This window comes from Colossoma macropomum, unplaced genomic scaffold (assembly GCF_904425465.1).
Source record: "Colossoma macropomum unplaced genomic scaffold, Colossoma_macropomum, whole genome shotgun sequence".
In the NCBI taxonomy this organism is placed as follows: domain Eukaryota; kingdom Metazoa; phylum Chordata; class Actinopteri; order Characiformes; family Serrasalmidae; genus Colossoma; species Colossoma macropomum.
Window position 1 is genome coordinate 18,931,612 of NW_023494802.1, and position 27,493 is coordinate 18,959,104.

Consider the following 27,493-nt stretch of genomic DNA (forward strand, 5'->3'; position numbering starts at 1 on the left):
TGAATGGACCAAAAAGTCTGGTTCCATTGACGTACATTAAAAGTACAGTATGTTTTGTCCTTCTCCTGTAATGTTCCGACAGCATATATATAAATATATATATGACATCATGTATATATACACACACGGGATATCCTGACACTGCAGAAAAACAAGTCTATGTTGTGTGTGTATTTCATATTACAGCTCAAGCCTTTTCCCGGAAGCAGTTTTCTCACACACACACACACACACACACACACACACACACACACACACACACAAAATGGCTAATGTCCTGATTATCTACAATGATCCTGAGGCTTTTAATCTAATGTAAACTGTCTTTAGGAGCAGGCTCTGTCAGTGCCTCAGTCAGAGCATGTGCGAGAGTGTGTGAGGGTGTGGGAGACGTTGACAGAGTGTGTGTGAGACCGCAGGGCTTGTCAAACAGAATCTCCAGTGTGTGCGTTTGAAAAGGTCACCACATGTCTGTTTACTATGATATAACAGCACTTAAGGGGAAAAAATCAATTTAGCCTGAATGAAAAAAATGGCAGATGTGTCAAGAACGTGTTGAGCACCGTATATATAACCGTGATAGAATTCACTCTCACAGACACATGAGGTTAACCTGGTTAGAAAGTTTCATGAACTTCAGCGGGGGGTGAAAAATGATGTTTGGAAAGGAAACCATACAAATCCAGTCTTGGGAGACCCCTGCACCGCACAGATTTCAGCTTTCCTTGGAATCGGGAATGAAAGATTTACTTCTTGAGCTGAAACAGGTGGTAAAGCAGGGGAAGCACTTAATTCTGCGGTAGAGAATTCCTCCAGGGCTGAGAATATAGTTCATGTAGGTATGTCTACATGTCAGATTCTGATAGTCAAGACATGTTTAGTGTCTGAAGTTTGCTTCTTTTGTTTCGCCCTGAAGCTATGAGGCTAATGTAGCTTATAAGTAGGGAATGTTTATACCTGTCCAATTAGCACTGAGCCTAAATCATCGCACATTTGACGCAAACCTATAAAGTTATATAATCTCAAACAGACCTTTTAAGTGAGGTCTGAAGGAGACTGGGCTACGCAGCGCACATGCGAGACCTATGGACAAATCAATGAGCAGCAAACTAACAAAAGCAATAGCCAAGTGAAAAGTTCCAGTACCCCACAGACCCTCCACTGTTACAACAATCCACAAGCTATATAAATGAGAGTGAGAGGCTTACAATCATTGGTTGAAAGCTGGGACCACTGACTGTTTCAGTCATGTGATGTTTCTGTTATGGCGCCATATTTGGGACCGAATTTTTGGTTTCGCTGCTCCACATGAACGGAACTGGAGGTGAAAGACTGCTAAAATTACTCTCCTTACTGTGGAAGAGAAAAACGTGACCTCGACAAAGTCGATAAAATAGGCTGAGATCCTTATACAGTTTCCCCTGAACTCCTGGTTCCACTTAAACTGGCGGAAAACTACCAAATTTTTTTCCTGACATTTATATTGATCTCATACTCAGCCCCTCTCCCTATTCTGGAGAGTCTCTCACAGCATTTAAAAGCACAGAAGCCCACCGGCTCTTCACGTCAGGGTGGGTAAAGGATCCCATGGTGTTGCATAAAGAGGAGAAAACACTCCGTCATCATAGGAGGGTAACGACATCAGCTAATTAACACAGATGCGATCAATGCTGGCCTTTAGATAACTTTAGCTGATGTTAACAGAGAGAGATAAACAGTCGCCCCCTAACGGAGCTGCAGACAGCCGGTATAACTTTACTCTCTGTTTCTGATTTAAATGACGTTTGAATGGAGAAACATAAGCGTTAAATATCAGACTGAATGTCGTGGGTCGGAAAACGACGTCGTGTTTCGACAGACGTGATTCTGTAAGTTTGCTAGTTCAGTTAGTTCAGAGTTCAGCTCCAGTCCTGAAACCCCTGCGCTGCATAACTGTGGTTTCCTGGTTAAAATCCCTGATATTATTAGCTAATTAAGCCCTTCTTGAGCTGAACGAGGTGAACAGCAGAGAGAGACACTAAACTGTACAGTGCAGCGGCTCCAAGCCTGGAGTGAAAACACTGAAATGTGTCTCTCGTCTCTCAGCTTCTGTCGCGTCCTGCAGGTGAATCGTTCACAAAGCACAGCTAATTGAAGGCAGTCTCTCCCTGATTCGGTCCTCAAAGTGGCAGCATCTATACAGTGTGACGTCACGCGAAACGTGAGAATATATGATGTATGATACAGTATGACACACCTGTTCATGCTATAGACATGATTTTCATGTTCAGTTAATGCAAAGCCTGTGTTTATATGATGAAAACAATATTCCTGAATTAAAGTGTCTACTTATATAACCAGAGAGAGTGATGATTCATGCTGGTGTATAAGCTTGCATTAACTGGTAGCCTCGTAGCACCAGTGCAAAAATAAAGCTGCAAATTTCAGACACCCGACACGTCTTGGCTGATCACCTACCTTAAGGTTACTGGGATAAACTGCATAAATGAGATGTTTCCCTGGGCCTCAGTGGGCCACATACATGTGTAATAGTGAATATGAGACGTGCTTGGCTGTCACTGTGGTGCACGAGTGTGCGTGTACACACCTGTCCTGTAGCCCGTGTTGTTGAGATAGACTCCGAATGTACGCGGTTCGTGCTGGACTTGCCAGCTGGGTGAAGAGCAGTTCTCGTTGTTGGTGTAGGTGTTGTGGTTGTGAGCGTATTTCCCCGTCAGCATGGAGGAGCGCGACGGGCAGCACATGGGTGTGGTCACAAAGGCGTTGGAGAAGTGCGTCCCACCCTGCTCCATGATCCGCCGAGTCTTATTCATCACCTGCATGGAGCCTGAAAGAGAGACAGAGAGAGAGAGCGAGAGAGAGAGAGAGAGACAGAGAGAGACCGAGATTAGTCCTTTCTGTGTCTCAGCCATTTCAACACACACATAACGTGTAGCTTAAAGTACTTCAGCTGCTCTCACTCAGACCGTTTTACTATGCATTTAAAATATAGAAAAACAGCGGAAAGCATGATTTAAAAGCCCAGCTCGGACACACACACACCTGCTAGCCAGTGTGACCAATGACTGGTGTCAGAGAGAACACACACACACACACACACACACACACACACCCACACCCAAACACCATTAACAGTCACAGACTGTTCAGTTCTTTATCCTAATGACGAACCATGTGCTCTCTCACTCTCTCTCTCTCTTTCTCACGTATTTTGTTTATTTTCTTTGATTGATCTGTTTATATATTTATTAAACTTCTTTGATTTAGTTGATTTGTGAATTTAATGAATTAATTTAGTTCATTTTTGTTTTGTTGACCTGTTTATTTGGCTTATTCTCAATAGTTTATCTGTACATTTAGTTAATTTATTTTGTTTATTTTTGTTTAATTGGGTGATTTAGTCGTTCTTTGATTTAGCTGATGTGTTTATTTAATTTACGCATTTAGATTATTTTAATTTAGGTAATATATTTTAGTTTATTTATTTAGTTTATCCATTAATTTAATGCATTTATGTAGTGTTTTTTTTTTTTACTTTATCTGTGTTTGGTCGATTTTTAAAACATTTTTATTTAGTTGATCCACTTATTTAAATTCATTCATTTAGTTTTTTTAGTTGATCTGTTTACTTAACATGTTTATTTAGTTTATGATTATTTCTTTGACCTGTTTATTAGGTTTATTTATTTAGTTCACCTTCATTTAGTCGTTCTGTTTATCTACTTTGTTTTAGTTCATTTTCATTTAGTTGTTTTGTTTACGTACTTTGTTTTTTTCTGTTGATTTTTATTTAGTTTTTTCTGGTTATTTACTTTCATTATATAGTCTATTTTAATTAAATTATTCTGTTTATTTACTTTCTTTATTTTGTTGAATTTTGTTTAGCTTTTCTGTTTATTCACTTTATTTAGTTATTATTTTGAGTTATTCTGTTCATCTACTTTGTTTATTTAGTTATTATTTATTTAGTTGTTCTGTTTATTTACTTTGTTTCTCCTGTTGTTAGATTTTCTGTTTATTTTCTTTCTTAATTCAGATTATTTTAATTTTGCTCCGATTTTACTTCGTTTACACAGTTAATTTGATCTACTTGTTCTGGTTACTTACTTTCTTTATTTAGTTGATTTTATTTGAGTTGTTCTGTTTATTTTGTTTATTTAGTTTATTTGGATTAAGTTATTTTATTTACTCTCTTTATTGAGTTGATTTTTATTCAGTTGTTCTGTTTATTTAGCTGATTTTGATGTAGTTGATGTGTTTGTCTGGTTAGTGTGAGACAGTTTGCTCTCCTCTCTCAGGAAGATCTACTGGCAGCAGTTCTCAGTGACATCATCTGTCTGAGAGACTCGCGTGCGGTCTTTTACACAATGAGCAGCGGATGTGTGGGTTTGGAAGCTTGCGCTGAATTAAATGGAGAATATGAGCTGTTAGGTGTGAACTTCATAACATCTGAGAAGAAACTCGGTTACAAAGCAGAAACACTGTATAAACGCTTATTACACCTCCCTCCTGTGCCTTTATTCCTGCCTCAGTCTCTTACAGCCACAGTGTCTCTCAGTATCTCTCTCTCTCTCTCTCTCTCTCTCTCTCTCTCTCTCTCTCTCTCTCTCTCTCACACACACACACACACACACACACACACACACACACACACACACACACACACACACACACACACAGACCGGATGGGCTGGATTGATGTGCACAGAGACAGGAAGGCTGGCTCCACATGGCCTTTTCATGCAGGATCTCCAAACCTCCACAAATCCATATTCAAAGGCCAACAACACACACAAAACAAAACAGAAAACGCAGCTGCACCTCGCTTGCAAATGTCAGTATGGATTCCTTTAAAGTGTAGGTAGAAGCAGACCTCAGAGCTGATCAGCAGTGCTGTGAAAAGGCTGGATTCATTATTAATTTTGATGAGAATTGATTTAGAAGCTGCTTCCTCCAGTCTATTTAACGTCATAATGCATTTTCCATCTGTACGGCGACGTGTTTCTGAGCGAAACTCGGCATGAGGGTCTCTCAGCTGAGCTAGCCGAGTGTTTTCTCTCTAATCAATATGCAGAAGATGTTTAAGCAGCAGCCAAAATTGCTACACTTTGATTAAAGATTACAGGAAAACACAAGTGCCATTTAATATGAGCGGCGACATGAACATCAATTGATTTCAGGCTGACTTTAAATGTATTTAACCCTCTATTGCACAATGTTGCCTCAGGGCAACAGACGTTTTCCTCACTTTATAATAATGTTATACATATTTAAGGACGCTGACAGGGTTAACAATAAAGGGCAGAGTTTGAGTCAGCAAAAAAGCATGTATTTGGTCATATCTCTTAGTGAGCACTTTCAAACCTCTGTTTATCATTCAGTATCATATTTCAGTTATGTGAATTTGCAGAAATATATTTGTTGCCTAGAAGCAACATTGTGTGACAGTGGAATGGATTTAGCCAGTCACAAGCCAGGTCTTACTACTTCAGGGAATATGGATCTATATCATTTCGTCCCATTGTCGCACAATGTTGCCTCAAGGCAACATACTCCAAAGGGACCCATGCGCACATTATTATTTAAAAAAATTATTTGAATTCAATAATCAGGTCAATTTTATGCAAGAAAAGTAAATTGGATATATATTTTTAAATTGCTGTTAAATTGCTGGTAACTAATTAGCCTAATTAACTAGCTAGCTAATGTTAACCAGAAAGCTGTTTGAATGGTTGCTTGTGCCAGAATTTGCTTTACTTAGTAAGTCAGCTGCATCACGACTGCTGATCTCTAAAAGATGAAAACTAATAAAATCAGTTTATACATGCCTTTATAACAATATGACAATATAGACATATAATAAATCACAGATGACTATATATATACTAGTGTAGAACAAAATCTGAAAAATGCTAGCTATTGATCATGCCAATTATAGTTGAAAAATCACATGCAATTGTATTGATTGTATTGAATTGATTTGCTTATTGTGTAAAGAAGTTGTGCAATCAGCTGCGTGAAAGTTTCACCATGTACAGCCAGGCTTGGTAAGAAAAAGCTAAGAAAGGAGAGAGAGAGAGAGAGAGAGAGAGAGAGAGAGAGAGAGAGTTGGCAAGAGAGAAAACAGATCAGAACAGATGTAAAATGGAAGTGTATAGAAGAAAAGAGAAAAGAAGAGAACAGAAAGAAGAGGAGAGGCGAGAGGAGAGGTAGAAATAAGAAGGGAAAGAAAAAGAGCAGAGATTAGAAGTGAATAGCAAAAGAATAGAAAAGTGGAAAAGGGAAGAGAAGATGAGAAAAAGAAGAAAGGAGAAGAGAAGAAAAGAGAAGTGGAAAGGTACAGAAGTAGAGAAAAGAGGAGAAGAAAAGAGAAGTAGAGGAGAAGAGAAGAGAAAAGAAGAGAAGAGGAAAGGTAGAGAAAAGAAGAGCAGAGATCAGAAGAGAGAAGAAGAGAAGAGAGAAGAAGAAAAGAAAGGAGTAGGGAATAAGAGAAGAGAAGAGAAGAGAAGAGGAGAGAACAGAGAAATAGAGAAGAAGAGAAGAGAAGAGAAGAAAGAAGTAGAGAAGAGAAGAGGAGAGAACAGAGAAGTAGAGAAGAAGAGAAGAGAAAAGAAAGAAGTAGAGAAGAGAAGAGAAGAGAAAAGAGAAGTAGAGAAGAGAAGAGCAGAGAAGAGTAGAGAAGAGGAGAGAAGAGGAGAGAACAGAGAAATAGAGAAGAAGAGAAGAGAAGAGAAGAAAGAAGTAGAGAAGAGGAGAGAACAGAGAAGTAGAGAAGAAGAGAAGAGAAAAGAAAGAAGTAGAGAAGAGAAGAGAAGAGAAGAGAAGAGAAAAGAGAAGTAGAGAAGAGAAGAGCAGAGAAGAGTAGAGAAGAGGAGAGAAGAGAAGAGAAGAGAAGAGAAGAGAAGAGAAGAGAAAAGAGAAGTGGAGAAGAGCAGAGAAGAGTAGAGAAGAAGAGAAGAGATTACAAGAGAAGAGTAGAGAAAAGTAGAGAAGAGAGAAGACAAGAAGAGAAGAAAAGAGATAAGTAGAGAAGAGTGTGAGTATATAAATAAAAGTCTTTGATATTCACAGCTGCACTGGAGGTGAGCAGTGAGCTGTGTGTGTGTGTGTGTGTGTGTGTGTGTGTGTGTGATGACACTGGGCTCGTGGTCCAGCAGTACAAACAGCGGAGACTTTCCTCTCTAATTGCTTCGGTGTCTCAGAGCTCTAGAACATCTAAAGATACCTCTGTGTGTCATAAAACAGAACACGTCTCTGGCCCAAATTAGTCATGTAGGTATTAGGCAGGCACACACACACACACACACACACACACACACACACAGCCGAGCGCCCTTATTCAGTCCCTCACAGTAGTGTGTGATCTTTAAAAGAACTCCTCCATTGTTCGTGTTAGGGCTGAGATATGACACTGTCTGCTCATTAAGCAGTGAGAAGGGAGTTTGGTGTGCTTGTCTTTTGAGAGGGTCTTACTCACTTCCAGCTCAATTAGTGCCTCCTGTGTCTCTGCTATTTCAACACTGACGTAGTGAGCAGCATAATATATCCCAGCTGCTCTCATTCAGACTATCTGACTAATGTACATTTCAAAAGGCTTGGAGAAATTGGAGGTTTAGAGAGATTGGAAATAATTTAAAAACCCATTCCAGAATAGCAACGATGTCACAGCTGCCCCAGAATTTGCTTTGAGATTATTATTATTGTTGCTGCTGTTATCTGAAAGCTGGCCTGGATGCTGCAATCCATGCATGGAGAAAACACATTTCCCTTGCTTTTTTTTTTAAATAAGAGTTTGATATATATAAACAGCATTAAAGTTTCAATACATATCGTTCACTCCCCAGTCCAAGGCCCAATCCCATTTCTTATTTCTACCCCTACCCCTTGTTTTCGAGTGTCTCCTTGACCCTTGGAAATGAGTTACAATGGGAAGTGGTTGAAAACTTCCTCTATGAAATGGGACCCTCAAATAAAAAGAGCAATACTTTATTAACAGCTACCAGCGCTGCTCTGTAGGCGATGCTGCCAGTCTGCAGTGACAGCAGAGGAGGGTAAAGTTCAGCTCCTCACTGCTGGGCTTTAGTTACATTTAGGGCATCATATGCCTTCAAAGAGGGGGGCAATTATTTATTATCACCCACCACTGATTCTTCAGTGATATGAAGCTGATGTCAGCTATTTGCAGCTTCTCGTTAAAATTTTCCCGTTTCACCTTAAATGGAGCAGCAGCTACATTCTGGCACCTTAGACCTCAGAACTGCTGGACTATTTAAGGTGGAACGGGTAATTTAGCTAGCTAGCTCCCGAGACATTAGCATACTATTAGCAATTTTTTATGCTTGTTATGAAGAAAACGACCATAATACACTGAAACGACATTAAACTAAGATAATACAGTGGTTATTGTAATTTTTTAACAGAGAAAATTCTCACATTTGTGGGTTTCTTTGGTCTCTTGTTCTCCATCTTGCATCTTTTTCTTTTTTTCCCATAACACTCTGTTTGGAGTGTCTGACAAACCTCTGTTTGGAGGGTCATGTAGCTCTAACACTTCGCCCTACCCCTCTATCTCAACAAGAATCGGGACACCCTACCCCTAGACGCGGACGCGCAAAACGAAGGGCCGAATGCTAAATGGTAGGGGTGAGGGGTGAAATGGGATTGGGCTCAAACATTCCAAAATATGGAAACTAAGCTGCAAAAACAGCCCATTGTCACAAAGACTAACACATCTATAGATGCCTATTCAGCCTATAGCGGTTTAGCTCTGCCCATTCACCTTAAAGTTATAAGCAGTGTTGAATGAGGCACAATACCAGGCGGCCAATCAGAGCTTGTTAACATATCACTGTTGTCGTAACAAAATCTCATATCTCCAAAATGGTAAATTTACAGAAGAAGGAAAAAAACCTACTTTACTTTTAATGTAAGTCAATGGAACCAGACTTTATTCCAAGCCATTTTGTGCCGTTTCTTTTGGTCCATTCATGATGAAATTTAGATAAAATGTAAGGAGTAACAGGTGTTTTCAAAATTTATTAGAAACTGAAAAATGAGATATGAAGTTTTGTTCTGACTGCAGTGAGATATCAGTCTTAAAGGCACAGCCTGTTAACTCTAAGGCATAAATAGAGGTTGGAAAATGATCATGTAAAAATGAATTACAGCTGTTTTTTGTACATAAAGCCACACAAACATCCTAAGCAGACCTCAGAGAAAGAAATCAAATGAACGAAATGGCACCTTTAATGCACTCTTTCATTCTAAAACCAAACCTTTGAAACTAAAACTGGGAACTGAAAGTGCAGGACAACATTAATACATTAATTGTTCGATATTACTTACTTCATCTTCTTTATTCTATGCTGTAGCAGGTCTTTTGATCCACTGGCTCAGCACTGCAGCACGAAGGCTTATCCCAGAGCAATTCTTTACGTCTTAAACTAGTCAAGGCATTTTTGGAAGCGGATTTTTCTTGGCCTGAAATGAGCTTTTATCAGATAAGCTACTGATGAGGAAAAGGCGCAGAGCGAGCACAAGATGGAGTGGAGATCATATCTGAAATTCACCCAAATGAACTGTTTGCGCTTCAAGACTTAGTGTTATGGAAACAAAATGAGAAGCTGAACATTCATCAGAGGAAATAAACACACACAAGAAATAAAATGATGACTTTTGATGCAGCAACAGAGTAAATGACAAAGAAAAAATGTCCTTGAGGCCTTGTGGGTGTAGAATTTTATAACTGAAAATAATGAATGGTATCCAAAATGAGTGGAAGTGATGGATGTGGACTGTTAGAACTTTAGCTTTTAGATGCTTCATTTTGGTATATTTTCTATGTTTGTATATTTATGTATGTCGTTGCTGTTGGAACAAAACCTCATATCTTCAAAATAGCAACTTGAATGGAAGTTAATGGAGCCAGATTTTTTCCAGCATCATTTTGGAGCATTTCTATTGTCCATTCAACATGAATCCTTAACGCATGCTGAGGGGCAGCTGGCATTTTCAAATTCTGCAAAATTATTTAAAATGACATAAATGCAGATGCAAGGTTTTGTTCTGACAGAGGCAATATATTACTCAAATCAGCTGATTTAACTCATCAGTTAATGACCAGGTTTGGTTGATGTACTAGAGAGGTGTGCTGGACTGTGGCTCTCCAAGAACAGAACTGACCACTGCTTTACAAAATGTATAAATGCACAATATATCAAAATGGAAAATGTACAGAGAAGTACCTAAGTGAGAGTGCTGTGTTAAAGTCTTACTCTATTCTCAGTGGAAGCATGGAGCCAAAAAATGCTTCTGTAAAAGTAAAGTAGTGTCTGTATTTAAACAAAACTCAAGTAAATAAAAGTAAAAAGTAAATGCTTTAATAAACAAATGAAAAGTTTTCTTTGTTTGGTGGCGAGTAGCGTGGCAATCATGTACAGCCACAAACACAAATTAGCACAGTCATGGGCAGTTTAATTTTGTAATGATATCAATTTTGTTGGATGTTTTAATAAAAAAAATTCAAATGCACAGGAACTCGGTTCTCGGGAGGTGCTGTAACTAAGTCGTTGAAAGCTCAATGAGGTGCTGATACATATTTTGTGCTATACTGTGCTGGGCTGTGGGGAAGTAGTGAAGTGAAGACATATGTCAGGGGTCGGCAACCCAAATGTTAAGAAGAACCGTAAGAAGAACCGTAAAATTTTAACAAAAATCAAACCAACTTGGGAGCCACAACATTTCATGTCCATTTTATTGAAGTAACATTCTACAATCTTGGCTGTAAACATGTCTCAGTATGTGCTGATGTGCTAGTATAGGCTAAAAAATATAAAATAAATGAAAACGCAGACTTACTTTGCTCTGCTTTAAGCTTTAGCTCAGCTATAGCTGCTTTTTTCTTGCATCTCTGGCAGGAAACTTCTCCACAAAAGTAGAACAGTTTCTTGTAAAATGTCTCTTAACGTTCAACTTTTTACGAGGCTGAAGTCGCTTCTCATTCTCCAGCTTCTTGTTCAAAGTTTCACGTTCTACCTTAAATGGTGCCTGAGGTGCCAGAATGTAACTGCTGCACCCTTTAAGGTGGGACAGGACAATTTGAATGAGAAACTGACTTCAGCTTGGCGACCTTTTAGTGTTTGTCAGTTTCTCATTGCAGAGTAAACGTATCAGGAAACCAGCTGGAGTGATTATAAAAGCAAAAAAGTCCATCTGTCTCAAATTATCAATGTTCGTCTTAAATCTTTTTGTTTGTCTTTTCGTTAGCTACTAGCTAGGGGAGACTGTCTGCGTTGCTATGGTGACCAGCAGTCTGCGCTGATCTTCAGGGTTAAAGGGTGAATCAGCAGTTCTACATTAACTCCAGAGTTTAAGACCATTTATTGTTAAACTGTGTTGAACGATCAGCAGAGCTTTATTTTACTGTAAAGGAGGATTATTTTATTTTTACCTACTAATCTGATTCTGCTGTGGAGCCACAACAGGGCAGTAAAAGAGCTGCATGTTGCCGACCCCTAATGTATAGTAAAAAGTGACCTGCCTGCTTCCCAGCCGTGCCAGTTAATGCTGAGCAGCGGTTCTCCTTGCTACGTGTTCAATAAAAGAGCATTCATCCCTTAAAGTGCAGCGTATCCCGCGTCGTCTTCTTCGCTGGTGCTACAGTGTGTTCTCCTCTCTCTCTGAAGTATAATTACTCAAACATGTTCCACTAATATTGATCGTTTTATCTAGATTGTCATCGTTATAAATACAGCTAGTTACCATACCTAAGGTCAGAAGGATAGGGTGGTGTAGTTTTCAGCTGCTGTTGGAATGCTGCTGCCCAGCAGGTGGCAGTGTGCTGGAAAATGGCTTTTCTATGTGGCCTACCTCTCTTTTATGGAACGTTACTATAATGCAGGTGTGTGAAGGTGTAGCGTGGCTCACCCAGCTCGATGTCCTGGTCATCAGTGAGGATGAGGATGATGTTGGGCCGGATGTTGCGACGGTCCCGGTTGAAGCGAGGTTTCATCCTGTGGTTGGACAGGAAGATGGAGGCGTGGGCCACCACCACCACGGCCAACAGCACAACCAACCGGCCCGTCTGCCCGCCGGTCGCCATGGCAACACCCTCCGAGCGCCGGCCTCAGATCCTACGTCTGGGCTCCTGCTCACACTACCTGCAGCCTGGCCTCGCAATGCCTGCCGAGAGAAGAGGGTCAGAGAACGTTAGAAAGTGGCCAGACAAACAATATTCACAAGTTCATGCTGGTTAAAGGGACAGTCAGGTGAAAAATCAGTAAAGCAGTTTTGAGCTTTGTACTCTGGAGGGCCAGATTCCTGCACAGTTTGGTGATCTTTCTGCTCAGACACACCAGATTTAACTCATCGGTTAATTTCCATATTTACTAGGTACAGACGTAACACATCCTCTACAGAGAACACATATGCAAAATCACCGTTTATTTGCTAATTTAACAAAAAATAAAACAATACATTATGAAAAATGTATGGCATAATTTATATTTTATGTTTATTTAATATTTAAATATCTAAAGCAATCAAAAATTGTGCCCTACAAACTGCAAATGCCATATTTAAGCTCCCTGTAGAAGTGTTCACTTATTTTGGATTCAGAAAATCACCATAACGTTATTTGACCAGGCGTGTTCAAACGTTTGCATACTACAGTAAGTTAGAGCAGAGAAATCACCAAATCCTGCTGGACTCCAGCCCTCAGTTCCCCACTCCTGCTTTAAAAAGATCAGAAGGATCTGCGAGATTAAATTTTTACCGGTCTCAGATGACAGAAGCAGCACGATGGCATAAAGTAATGATGAAAATATTGCAGTTTCTTTCTTCTTTCTTTCATCTGACCAGAGAGGTGAGTTTATTTACAGCTATTGGTTCCTATTCTTCAGAAAGTTTTGGAGTACTGGAGTTCTAGAGTCAGTGCTATCCAGACCATGGAAAAAGTGACTCACTCCTAGAATCTCAGACAGGTCAGAGCTCTGTCTTTCAACACCAGGCCAGCACTGAGATATACAGTACTAGGCAAAAGTCTTACGCAGCCAAGAAAACTGTTTAAAAATATTTATTTTGGCAGTCGTTGTGCTTTGCCTATAAAACACTATATAACAATAAATTCAAATAAACATAAACAGAGTAAAAAGCAACAAGAATATCTTATTTTCTATAAAGATTCTACGCTGGGAGTGGCAAAAACCAATAAATCCATCAACATCCACAAGCATGTGCCAAATGAATCCCAGAGCAAAGAAATTCTCAGGCACAAAGTCTTAAAAAAAGATAAAAGTGCCGACACGCTGCGGCCTTCTCAGGCCTTTAACTGGACACAAGCTTATGCCACCTGTTGGTCAGGAAGAAAAGGAAATGGGAAGGAAACAAGTTCAAAGAAAAGGAAAGAAATCAACATCATTCAATCCAGGATACTCTATAGCGTCATTAAAGGGAAGGCCGCAACACGTTGGCACATTTCAGTTTCAGTCACGTGATTTTTCTGTTGTGGCCCCCATATTTGGGACTGACAAAGTCGATAAAACAGTCTGAGATCCTTATACAGTTTCCTCTGAACTCCTGGTTCCACTTAAACTGGTGGAAAGATACCACATTTGTGTTTCCTGACATTTATATTGATCTCATACTCAGCCCCTCTCCCTATTCTGGAGAGTCTCTCACAGCATTAAAAAGCACAGAAGCCCACCGGCTCTTCACGTCAGGGTGGGTACACACTCCGTCATCATAGGAGGGTAACGACATCAGCTAATTAACACAGATGTCATCAATGCTGGCCTTTAGATAACTTTAGCTGATGTTATCAGCCGAGAGATAAACAGTCGCCCCCTAACGGAGCTGCAGACAGCCGGTATAACTTTACTCTCTGTTTCTGATTTAAATGACGTTTGAATGGAGAAACATAATCGTTAATTATCAGACTGAATGTCGTGGGTCGGAAAACGACGTCGTGTTTCGACAGACGTGATTCTGTAAGTTTGCTAGTTCAGTTAGTTCAGAGTTCAGCTCCAGTCCTGAAACCCCTGCACTGCATAACTGTGGTTTCCTGGTTAAAATACCTGATATTATTAGCTAATTAAGCCCTTCTTGAGCTGAACGAGGTGAACAGCAGAGAGAAACACTAAACTGTACAGTGCAGCGGCTCCAAGCCTGGAGTGAAAACACTGAATTAAAGGTCTGAGTGTCTCTCGTCTCTCGGCTTCTGTCGCGTCTTGCAGGTGAATCATTCACAAAGCACAGCTAACTGAAGGCAGTCAATCCCTGATTCGGTCCTCAAAATGGTGGCGGCTATACAGTGTGACTCACGCAAAACGTGAGAATACATACTGCCAGAATCGTATAATCCACATAAATAGCTTAACCTGAGATATTTTCTCAAACGGCCTTTCCAAACTACTGTAAATACAACCATCACATTCTGAAAAAAACATCTCCTCAAAATCTTTTCACTATTGCTATGCAGATGTCTGCTCACGAGATGAGAAGACACATGTATACATGCCAGGCTACGAAACAGCAGCCTGATATAAATCAGATAATGTGATCCTGAGACCCAATTAAAAAATCAATTCCTGTGAAATGAGGTTTGACGAGCATAATTATAATGAAACCATGAACTTCTATTTCAGCATTTATGAAACTCTCCATTAATCCAGCAAAAGTAGGCGCAAAATGTCAAGGACAGATTTTGTTACTCACACTAATTCACTAAACGGCCCCAAAGAGATTGTATGGTGTAATTTTCTCTCTCGAGCTCTTCTTTAGTGTATTCACTACAGTCTGCGCACTGAAATATGATCACCTGGAGGGAGCGCACGCACACACCCCAACTGCAATTATTCAGGGAAAACACACAGCGCTGTTTCCTGCAGAGTCATCATATATTGGACATTAATTATTCAGTCAGACGGAATCCCCCTTCAAGACAAAGATAAATGCTTGGACCCCTGGTCTCAGCGTGCCACGCGCACCGCAGTTCACACAGCGTGAGGTTATTAGAAGGATATATGAGCGAGGAACCCCAGGTTATGAAAAACTGAGTGATTAAGACTAGAGATGTCCCTGATCTTTAACTCAATGTTGTTATCATGCCGATTACAACAGAAAATGATCAGATATAAGAGGGCAAAAGAATCTGATCAGATTCTGTAACAAATGAAATGTTTCATTCCAAAATGCTGCATGTCCATTTGAAACATTGGATATACCAAGTTTATATCCGTCGTAATTTTGGATATACCAAGTTTATGTCTGTAGTAATTTTGGATATACCAAGTATATGTCCATTGTAATTTTGGATATACCAAGTTTATGTCCATTGTAATTTTGGATATACCAAGTTTATGTCTGTAGTAATTTTGGATATACTAAGTTTATGTCTGTAGTAATTTTGGATATACTAAGTTTATGTCCCTTGTAATTTTGGATATACTAAGTTTATGTCCCTTGTAATTTTGGATATACCAAGTTTATGTCCCTTGTAATTTTGGATATACCAAGTTTATGTCCATTGTAATTTTAGATATACCAAGTTTATGTCCATTGTAATTTTAGATATACCAAGTTTATGTCTGTAGTAATTTTGGATATACTAAGTTTATGTCCCTTGTAATTTTGGATATACTAAGTTTATGTCCATTGTAATTTTGGATATACTAAGTTTATGTCCATTGTAATTTTGGATATACCAAGTTTATGTCCATTGTAATTTTGGATATACTAAGTTTATGTCCATTGTAATTTTGGATATACCAAGTTTATGTTCATTGTAATTTTGGATATACTAAGTTTATGTCCATTGTAATTTTGGATATACCAAGTTTATGTTCATTGTAATTTTGGATATACTAAGTTTATGTCCATTGTAATTTTGGATATACCAAGTTTATGTCCATTGTAATTTTGGATATACCAAGTTTATGTTCATTGTAATTTTGGATATACTAAGTTTATGTCCATTGCAATTTTGGATATACCAAGTTTATGTCCATTGTAATTTTAGATATACCAAGTTTATGTCTGTAGTAATTTTGGATATACTAAGTTTATGTCCCTTGTAATTTTGGATATACTAAGTTTATGTCCATTGTAATTTTGGATATACTAAGTTTATGTCTGTAGTAATTTTGGATATACTAAGTTTATGTCCCTTGTAATTTTGGATATACTAAGTTTATGTCCATTGTAATTTTGGATATACCAAGTTTATATCCGTAGTAACTTTGGACACACCAAGTTTATGTCCATTGTAATTTTGGATATACTAAGTTTATGTCCATTGTAATTTTGGATATACCAAGTTTATGTTCATTGTAATTTTGGATATACTAAGTTTATGTCCATTGCAATTTTGGATATACCAAGTTTATGTTCATTGTAATTTTGGATATACTAAGTTTATGTCCATTGTAATTTTGGATATACCAAGTTTATGTCCCTTGTAATTTTGGATATACTAAGTTTATGTCTGTAGTAATTTTGGATATACCAAGTTTATGTAAAAAATAACAGCTGATGTGAATGAAAAAGACATTGTTATTTCACTAATAAGGATGGTATTAATCATATTATAGCCTTGATTTTTCTTGTGTAAAGTATGTATGTGTAATATGTATATGTAAAGCCCACTTGCAACAATGTATATAATGGAAAAAAATGAAATGAAAATGGTTTATGAAATAATGATGACTTAGAATGATGACTAGCTAGCCATTCAGTTAAGCTGCTATTATGTTGACTGTGTGGAAATCTTTTTTGTTATATTAAAGCTCGAATAAAAAAACAAATTGTTCTCCTCTAAGCAAATTCAGCTGTCCAATGACATTAAATTCGCAGAGGGGAAGCGTGTGTTAGACTTCACCCTCTCAGCTTGGTAGCATCGTGTGATTGTTGCAGATGCTAGTGGGTGGGACCTGGACTTGACATAATTACGGATACCTTTAAATTTTGACCATAGAAAATGTATTTTAAAAAAATAATAATTTGACCGAATATAGCATTATCAGTGTTTTCTTGGGATTTTTATTCAGTTTTCTTATTGCCAATTCCAGCCACTACCTTGGCCCACCCTGTCACACCCTGGCTAGCACGTGCGTCCTCCATAACACATGAAGTGCCACCACATCTTTTCCAACTGTCGCTAATGCAACTTCATTAGACAGCTCAACACGCTTGGAGGAGAATGCTTACGCTAAAGAAGGGCCATCCCACCCATCCAGACAGAGCAACACCAATTAGACTCCCAGCCACGTCGACGGTTGCCGCATTTGGGAGAACAAGAGTTCTGTTAACCTGAAGTTCAATTAACTCAAAATTTTAATGCAGCCCATTATTTTTTAACTTAAACAACACTTTTATTGATGCATCTCTAATCAAGACAGGGGAAAACAGCTGAGAAAGACAGAGCAGCGAGAGAAAGAGAGCGAAATCTCATGAAGAGACTCCAAGGAACTCTGTGTAACCTCCAGCTGCTGAGCGCACTCTGCATTACCAAACCAGAGAGTCCTGCGGATGATAACCGCTCTGCTGTACAGGAGTCATGCTTGATGTAGCTTGTCGAACAGAGCACAGCAAATGTGTGTGTACTGAGATACTCTGATAAAAGGTTTGTGGTTATGCCATTATCATATGAAAACACACAGGAAAAGAGCCTAAGTGCAGCTCACAGGAACATTTATCAGCAAACATCACAATCGGCAGTAAGAAGCTTTCATAGCTCAAGAACCTCCGACTGCAGAGCAACTTAACTGCTCTGAAACAAGCGCCGTGACATAAAAATAGTCCGAAAACACAGGCGACTGAGACAGTAAACACACTACTGTGTTTTCTGCTGCTTGGAGGAAAAACAGTAGATCAGTCACATTCGGTCTATGAGACAATGTTTTAGAGAATGGTCTACAGGCGTTTGGCCATAGGTGCCTTGTATATCACTGCTGTCGGAAACAAAACCTCGTATCTCCAAAATGGTAACTTTACAGGAGAAGGAAAAAACAGACTTTACTTTTAATGTAAGTCAATGGAACCAGACTTTTTGTCTTTTGCATTAAACTTACAAACAATGTAAAGAACAACAGGCCTTTTCATATTATGTCAAAAACTGAAAAACGCACGAGGTTTTGTTTCGACAGCAGCGATATTTACAACATTTCCAAACTAATATTGCAAAAAAATTACACTTTATTACATTAAAGAACGTATTTCGAACATATGATGTTTTGCTATGTAAATGTTGTAATTAAATGTAATTTTATTGCAATATTAAAATGATGCTTTTCAAAAGCTGAGAGTCCTATGAACTTGTGCTTCAATGAAAGGAAATATTACCTTTATGTAAAAAGGAATCTTGAAAATCTTTTCCAATTCATATATCAATTTATGTTTTTTTGTTTTGAATTTTTAAAATTCGGAAACTTTCTGCTCTCTGTTTATTTACAGGTTTAAATAAAATAATAATAATTAAATAAATATAAAATTTTCCTAGACTCCCCATTTAACACACTGTACTTTTGGAAAACAGTTTGGGAAGTAAATTGAACAAATTACTAGTGGCGAAGTCCCCATTAAGCCTAAACTACATCTTGAACATCCAGGTTTTATTGTCGTCAAAACTAAGAAATCTTTAATTAACTCATTGAATATTACAGGTATATTGTTGTAAAGTCTGTTTATGGAAGAAAAAAGAAAACTCCGGAACATTGGAATGGCAGAAAGGCATAACTTTGTCCTTTGCTTTGGAAAATGTATTATTTCCATGCACACACTTAAAAATTATGGTTCTCCATGGGTTTTTAGTAAAGAAAATGGTTCTATAAAGAAGCCTTTGCATGTTTAAAGGGTTCTTGCATTGTGAAAGTGTTCTTCAGATTGATGGAGAATGTGTTGTTTATGGTTCTATATAGCACTTTTTTTGATAAGAGCTCTATATAGCACCAAAAAAGGGTTCTGCTATTGTTACAAGCTTGACATCAAGCAATAGAAGAACCCTATTTTGGAGCTATATTGAAGCCCTTTTCAAAAAAGGTTCTATATAACAGCATCGTCAGTACACTTTCCATCCACATGAAGAACCCTTTAATGATGCAAAGAACCCATTAATGATGCAAAGGCTTCTTTGAGTGTTCATGGTTCTATATAGGGGTTCAATCTAAATGATTCAATGCATCACCTTTGAGATTTCAGCATGATTTGACTTGATTCACTCATTTTTGTACGATTCAGAATTATGTAAAACAAATATACTGAATTCATATGACTGACAAATATGTAAACAGTTTAATATAGACAAATAAAATATGCCAGGCTTTTTTTTCTATTTTTATGTTTGAAAAAAAGCCTGATAATTTAATTTTGGCTAAAAACATGAGGAGACACTGAAACGATTAGAATCCATATATTACAGTTAGATTGATACAGCCGAGCTATGAAGGACCAGATGTGCCAAAATGAAATAAATAAAATAATTAAAAAAAAATAAATGACTTAGTAAATTAATCAATAAATAAAAATGACTAAATATAGTATATATTGCTTATTTTGATTGGATTTACTGTCTCATCCTTAGTTACCGCTGACACAGCATGACATGTACAATCAATCTACAGAGTCTGATATCGATCAACCAATAGAAAAATTAAGACACTGATTAAGACATCACTGATTGACAGCCCCTTTTATCATCATCAGGACAAGGAAATATAGAAATAAATAAATAGGGAAAAAAATATAGAAATACACAGTTATGGTAATACATGAATAAAAAACATAAATAACAAAATAAATACAAAAATTAGTGAGGAGGGGAAATTACTAAATGCAGACATATTAATTTATCTAAAGTCTTATTTATTAATGTATTCATTTCTATGTAGATTTATTTATTTTTAGATTTATCATCATTATTCTTTGCAATTTTAATTCATATATTAATTTACTGAGTCATTTATTTTTATTTTATTTTATTTTATTTATTTTTTTTAATTTTGGCAGATCTGATCATACATATTGAATCGCCACCTTCAGATAAATGCTTGATTGCTTGATGATACATCAGTGAATTTTTACACCCCTGGTCAGTTCATAAAGAGTAAACCTGACAAGTTCAGACCACTTTTAACCAAAAAAATTAATATCTCACATATTTGTATATATGAAAAACCCTCTTTTTGTTGGTGGTGTTTGCTGTTGCCATCTTTAAAACGTCTATAGTGTGATACTTATGGTTATTGCTGTCCTTAAGCCTACATGACAAATACATGGTTAAAAAACATCACAGAAACATATCAAAAACCATCCAAACTCAGAATGAAGTGTAAGCATGTATGTTTGTTTCTCAGAGCGTCCTGCTCTCGTTCATAAAGACTGTGTGTGTTTGATCAGTGTGGCGGCGCGGCAGCGGCGGGTGGGGACGCCCCACAGTGAGCGTTTGGAGACGAGATGAGGAGGAAAAGCGGCGGTAAAGCGGCAGCGTGGGGGCGAGACAAACCGAGCCTCATGGGAAAAGCCTCAGCGCCCCTAAAACCCACAGAGACTGATCCAACACTGCCTCACAGCTACTCACTGCTCACGCACCACACATCCCATCTGTGCGTGTGTCTATGCTTGTGCCTGAGTGACACATTCCTCTGTTACTAAAACACAAAATTCCATACAGCTGATGGCCACAGAGTAACGAGCCCAGAGAAAACATGAAGAATTCAACATAATTACTCAGCGATTATTCAGTGTAATTGTGTGTGGGTGAATTCAATACATTTCTCAGTTTAAAGGGAAGCAGCCGAGTTGTCGGGTCAACAGTAATGATGTTTTTCCAGTGATAATCAGTTTAATGAATAGATTCTGTTGACTTATTCATTCAGACTGTCTTTCCGTGCGATCAAAACACTTCATTTAATTATGCCTATTCAGTCAAGTTCACTGTAAAGTTAAGATAACTCAATTTTGGGGGAATAGGAGTTCACCAAAAACCCAAAACAGTGTAGAGTGAGCGTATCGCTGCTGTTGGAAGAAAACCTCGTATCTCCATTTTTGTCGTTTTTCAGTTTTTGACATAATTTAAAAATACCTGTTGTTCTTTACATTGTGTGTAAATTTTATGATGAACAGACCAAAAGAAATGGCTCAAAATAACTTGGAAAAAAGTCTGGTTCCATTGACTTACATTAAAAGTAAAGTCTGTTTTTTCCTTCTCCTGTAAAGTTACCATTTTGGAGATACGAGGTTTTGTTCCGACAACAGCGATATATGAACGTTGTTGCCTTATCATAACATGCAACTGCAATTAAACCTTAAAATCTCAGGCTTATTCATTTATTCAGTTATTTAATTATGGGGAGGGTGTCTTCATTTACAGTGGTCTCTGGAATTACAGCGCAAATTCAGTATAATGCAAAATTTACAGTAAAACTGAAATAAAAGAATATTTGAATTAACATTAAGTATAAATGTGAAACAATAAAAAACATTTAAAACGCCTTAAGTAGATAAAATGTTAAATTTCAAGGCTTGTAATTCAGTAATTACATGGACTACAATGCAAACTATGTCATTCTTCAGTAGGTCCTGGACATTTAAGGGGTCAGTGTTAACATATTTTCAGCTTATAAGTCAATTTTTGGAGTGTGGCAACTTTGGAGGATCGCTAAAAGCAGTTTTAAAGGCACATTCTGTGCATATTCAACAGAATTGTCAGAAGTGCATTTCACTGGCTAGAAAAGCTGATATGACACCCTGGTTCAAATTCATAAACAGAGCTCTATGAAAGTACAGATGGTTTCAATACACTTTTTGCCATTTGAACTTAAAGAAACTGCTTTAAAAGCATCTTTTCTTACATAAAATTTATAGAGATCGCTGTTGTCAGAAGAAAACCACGCATCTCCAAAATGATAACTTTACAGTAAAAGGAAAAAACCTACTTTACTTTTAATGTAAGTCAATGGAACCAGACTTTTTTACAAGTCATTTTGGGTCGTTTCTTTTAGTCCATTCTCCATGAAATTTACAAACAATGTAAAGGGCAACAGGCATTTTCAAATTATGACAAAAACTGAAAAACGACAAAAATGAAGATGAGGTTTTCTTTGAACAACAGCGATGTATGAATCAGATTAAAGATTGCCGCATGTGATTTCCATTCATTCCACTGTCCCTTTGTCCACGGCCTTACTTATAAAATCACAAATTTGCAGTGTAAGTGCCCTACAGTCTAGAACAAGGCAGAGCTTTGGAGGTAACGCGTGTCTGTCACTGTGATACGAATCTAAAAGGAGCGCAGGAGTCGAGACACATGATGGATGTAACAGGCAGCGCACGTCCACTCATTAGCCCTTCAATATCAGCATGTTGGGTCTCTGATTAGACAATTAGATTAGATTAGATTAGTGAGGGGAATGCCCGACGCCCTCTCACCGCCACCTGCAGAAACATGACCATAAAATGCTGCCTGTTGTACTCTATCAACCCTACTTGTTGATGTCTTGTATTATATTGGTTTGTGTTCTCAACAGACCTACAAATACAGCTGCTGTCGGAAGAAAACCTCTTATAACCATTTTTGACGTTTTTCAGTTTTTGACATAATTTGAAAATGCCTGTTGCCTTTTATGTTGTGTGTAAATTTCACGAAGAATGGTCCAAAGGAAACGGCCCAAAATGACTTGGACAAACGTCTGGTTCCATTGACTTACATTAAAAGTAAGGTAGGTTTTTTCCTTCTCCTGTAAAGTTACCATTTTGATGATACAAGGTTTTCTTCCGACAACAGTGATATACTGTAATTTGTCATGTCATGCAATGTTCATGACATTTTACTGTATCTATGTTTATGCAGACCTGAGGAAGAGTGGCTGTTGCCTTTGATAAAGCTAATAGGGACTCAAATAGATGAATAAACCAAGCTGGTAAGCCATGAATTTCTACAGAAATCTCCTCCTCTATTCATCAAAAGATGCAAGTTAAAGTTGAAGGAATAGATTAATGAATTGTCAATGAATATCTGTATTGTATATCGCTACTGTCAGAACAAAACCTTGCATCTCCATTTTTGTCGTTTTTCAGTTTTTGGCATAATTTGAAAATGCCTGTTACTCTTTACATTGTGTGTAAATTTCATGATGAATGGACCAAAAAAAAATGGTGCAAAATGACTTGGAAAAACGTTTAGTTCCATTGACTTACATTGAAAGTACAGTAGGTTTTTTCCTTCTCCTGTAAAGTTACCGTTTTGGAGATACAAGGTTTTCTTCCGACAACAGCAATAGGCAATCATTTCCATACACTGAATAGAAAACCTGTTGACCCAAAACACACAATAGAATGCTTTGAACAAGCGGCAGATGCTCAAGTTGACTGGATATTCTGTTCTGCACAAGGAAACCTGTCAAAATTACTGTCCATAGTGAAGGACCCTATGTAACAGACGCGGCAGACAGAGATTAGGCTGAAAAATGCTGGACTATTCCATTATGTTTAGTATATGAATGAATGACCAGTAATTACAATGCATACTATTGTTTGACAATGCATGCCGTTTTATTCTTATTTAGGCTGGAAAAACTGCAAAATGTCCCTTTTTCTCCTGCACATCCAGACGTGAGCATCCACACACAGCCCTTTCTCATACAGTCTCTCGCTTCCTGACCCCTCGGCTATGTTACACTCTCCACTCGAGCGGCTCTCCAAGAGATTTCACGGCAGGGCGGCTTTGGTCCACAACATAACAATTCACAACTGAGCGAGGGAGTGTGAGAGAGAGAGCGAGAGATAGAGTCCACAGAGGAGTCGCCACCGCTCTACTGCGATACTACGAGGCAGGATAATAAGCACCACCCCACAGGAGCGATATATCCAGGCTAAACCCGGGATATTAAAGTGTTATCACTTACGCACAGTCCTCTAACATCCCGACCACAACTCCCATCACACGCATCTGTTGCTGTCAGAGCTCAGAAAGCTTTAACTTCTGTCACCATCACTGTTGGACTAACACCATGTGAAAGCTCCGAGTACTGAAAGGATGAACGGACAAATAAAACTAAACCAGACCTTCCTACAGTGCTTTGCATGCAGCACTAGACTGATGAATGAAATAAGAACAAAACAGACCAGTTATAACTGAAATTAGAGTGGAAAACAAATATTTCTGAGCAGAAAAAGTGAGAATAAACTGTGCTGACATTAAAAAAGCACTGAAATGCAACAGCTCTCTTTATACAGGCACTAGCAAAATAACGCTGTTGTTGGAAGAAAACCTCGTATCTCCATTTTTGACGTTTTTCAGGTTTTGACATCATTTGAAAATACCTGTTACCCCTTACATTGTATGTAAATTTAATGATGAATGGACTAAAAGTAACGACCCAAAATGACTTGGAAAAAACTCTGGTTCCATTGACTTACATTAAAAGTAAACTAGGTTTTTTCCTTCTCCTGTAAAGTTACCATTTTGGAGATACGAGGTTTTCTTCCGAGAACAGTGATAAGAAACTCCAGCATTTGGATTAAAGAACAAGTTTACAACTCTGTTCCTCTCCGCGCCCCATTTCTTTCCCTCCGTCTGAGCGAGGCATCGCCTTCCTCTCCAGTTGCCTACTCTTCTCTCTGCTTCACTCTCTCTCGCTCTCTCTCTCTTTCTAGGCTGTAAGTACCTCATGCTATTGATGTGCAGGTTGGGCTCAGCGCTGCTTGTCATCCTGTAGAAGGCGGACATATCCAGATCCAGCGTGTGTGCGCGGATGTTACGGCTGCATCCCCGTCTAATCCCTGATAACACGATACCGCAGCTGTGCCTCGCTCTCTCGCTCTCGCTCCGCTCTCTCCGTCTGTCTCTGCAGGTCGCTGTGCTCTCACTATATCCCTCCCTCTCACCCTCCCTCTCACCCTCCCTCTCTCTCTCTCTGCACAGTCCTGCTCTCTCTCTCTCTCTCTCCTGTGGGCTCGCTCGCTTCTCCCTCCTCTTTTCAGACCCATCCTTTTCCTCTTTCCCACAGCTGCTCTCTCTCTCGCTCGCTCTCTCTCGCTCTTCCTGCGCTTTATAATTCCCTCTCTTCTCTTCCCAGCCATCCAATCTCACCAAACTGATGTGCTGTAACCTTGAGGTCCGCTGTTTTCAATTTGTCTCCCCCACCTCCACCCTCTTTACCCCCAGATGTGTCCATCACCCGTAACGGGACGGGACGTGGGGGAGGTATAACACCGTCCCATTTGCATCCCCTTTCCTTCTATAGTTTTTTTTACAAATCAGTTCTTTTTAAACAATGACAAACAATAAAAATGAGCTCACGTGAATAATAATAGACCATGCAGAACTTTTCCAATTGGAAAAAGACCGGAAACACTGAAGACACTATGTGGCATATAAATAGGGGTCCATCAGGCAGTGTCTCACTGTAAAAGACATTACTAGAATATAAAATCTGCATTATCATCATGCAAACTGGAAGTAATCATCGCCTATGTATCAAGAATGCAAAATTTAATTAGATTTTATCAAAAGTAATCGAGTTTAACTGAGTAGACATGTGACAGCCCTACTCCTTACATTCGCATATTCATTTCCATTTACGTGAATTAAAGCCCCAACCAGCTCCCAGTACAAGAGCCCCCTCTCCATTCACATTCGCATGAATTACTGCAACAAAACAACGCTGGTTAGCACGTTTACATGAATTACGTCTCCGCGAATGAGCCGTGTTTCATCCGAGCTGAAGCCCGGCTCATATTTGCCTGAATTACAACGTGCGCTGTGCGTTCGGATTCAAGGCAGTGGATTTGATGTGTGTTCGGTCGAGCTCACGCTGGCACAATTTGTCTCTCGTCTCTCCAAAAGAGAAAGAGAGAGAGAGATAGAGAGCACGTAATGAATGGGTTCCCATCCAGAGCCGCAGCAAATGAAATCCCCCCCTGCTTTATTTTGCATAATACTGAAAAATGAACGTGTCTTTCGAGACAAAACGAGGCGATCTCTCTTAAGAGATGCAGTTTGGGTTGTTTAGTCGGAGGAAGTTGGCAAATAGAGTGCTGGGAAACAAAGGAAGCAATGAAGCTGTACGTTTGGTACATTTCGAATATGATTAAAGAGGAGCAGTCCTGCCACTCATGCTGGTTGGATGTGTCCATGCTCCGCCCACGTCTACGTTTTTTCAGAGTAGCAGTAGCTGGACAAGCTTAACAGAGCGCTGTCAAAAATGTAGCATACAACCCTGTTAAGATGCCTACATTTAGAGTTATTCACTTCAAATGATATTCATTTTGCAGGCATTTGAAAAGTCACACCGGACAGATCGGCTGTAGCATTTTAAACTGGAGCCTCGACGTTATACAGGGTGATTCAGAAAGATTCACCCGATTTCAAAGCGCCATAGTTTTACAACCGTGAGGCGCATAGGAACCAATCACAATCCAATTGAAAGAGGGGTCATAGAGTTTCTGACTGTCAGTGGAAGATGGCTCCCTTCAGTCTGAGAGGAGATGAGACCCCTGAACAGAAAGTGTTCTGCGTTCTCCACTTCAATAAGAGTGAATCCGTCATAACTGTGCAGTGTGATTTTCGTGGGCAGTGAAGCTCCAACAGCTCAGAGCGTTCGGCGTTGGTTCCTCAACACTGGATGATCTCCGAAATCGCACTGAAAGAGCCGTGAGTGCAGCAACACCCGACATGCTCAATCCAGTATGGGATGAGTTTGACTATGGTGTTGATGTTGTCTGTACAGCTGGAGGAGGTTCATACTGAGACCTTGTACAATTACATAATAAACTTTATGCTCATTTAAACCATTTACAGTTCACTGCATTGATCTGTAACGATTTACAAGTTAAATAAATCATTTTGAAATTGGATTAATCTTTTTGAATCACCCTGTATAACAAAACAAAAACAGCGTAATTTCACATTAGGTTAAATGGGAGCTCTATAAAGCTCACAAATGTGGGCAAAGCTTGAACAGATCAATTACACTGCAGTCACAAAGAGAAATAATATAGAAGAGAAATAATTGTGAATGTAGAATGTGTTTAATTAAATAGGGAGATATTAATACATATCTACGGTAAGCATGCATTAATGTAATAGTAAATGTATTAAGTAAGTATATTTAGTAGTAGGGATGCACCTATTATGGCTGATTTTAACTTCTTCACAGAAAAAAAATGGTCAGTGCTGATTGTTTTGGTCAATTAGCCATTTTTAAACCCAAAGCACAATCTGTGCTAAATGAACACATTTCCAACAGTCTCTCTATTAGCCAAGGTAATATATATATTGGCTAATATTAGCTAATATATATATATATATATATGTTGTTTTTTAGTTTTTGACATCATTTGAAACTGCCCATTGCGCTTTACATTGGCTGTAAATTCAATGATGAATGGACCAAAAGAAACGGCCCAAAACTACTTAGAAAAAAGTCTGGTTCTATTGTCTTACATTAAAAGTAGAGTAGGTTTTTTACCATTTGGATATATATATATATATATATACATA

General features: G+C 38.5%; 1 protein-coding gene across 2 annotated transcripts in view; it reads right to left on the reverse strand.

Moving 5' to 3' along the window:
* The window catches only part of sulf2b (sulfatase 2b), an 89,249-nt gene extending 64,390 nt beyond the window's left edge, over positions 1–24,859 (reverse strand). The window contains exons 1-3 of one of the 2 annotated variants that reach the window (XM_036590745.1): positions 24,657–24,859; positions 11,926–12,180; positions 2,588–2,827 (exon numbers count right to left, since the gene is read on the reverse strand). In XM_036590745.1, coding sequence (XP_036446638.1) covers positions 2,588–2,827; positions 11,926–12,100 — 415 coding nt within the window. In that variant the 5' untranslated portion in view covers positions 12,101–12,180; positions 24,657–24,859. The remainder of the gene's footprint in view (positions 1–2,587; positions 2,828–11,925; positions 12,181–24,656) is intronic. The other variant, XM_036590746.1, reaches the window with a different exon arrangement.
* Positions 24,860–27,493: the final 2,634 nt, after the last annotated feature.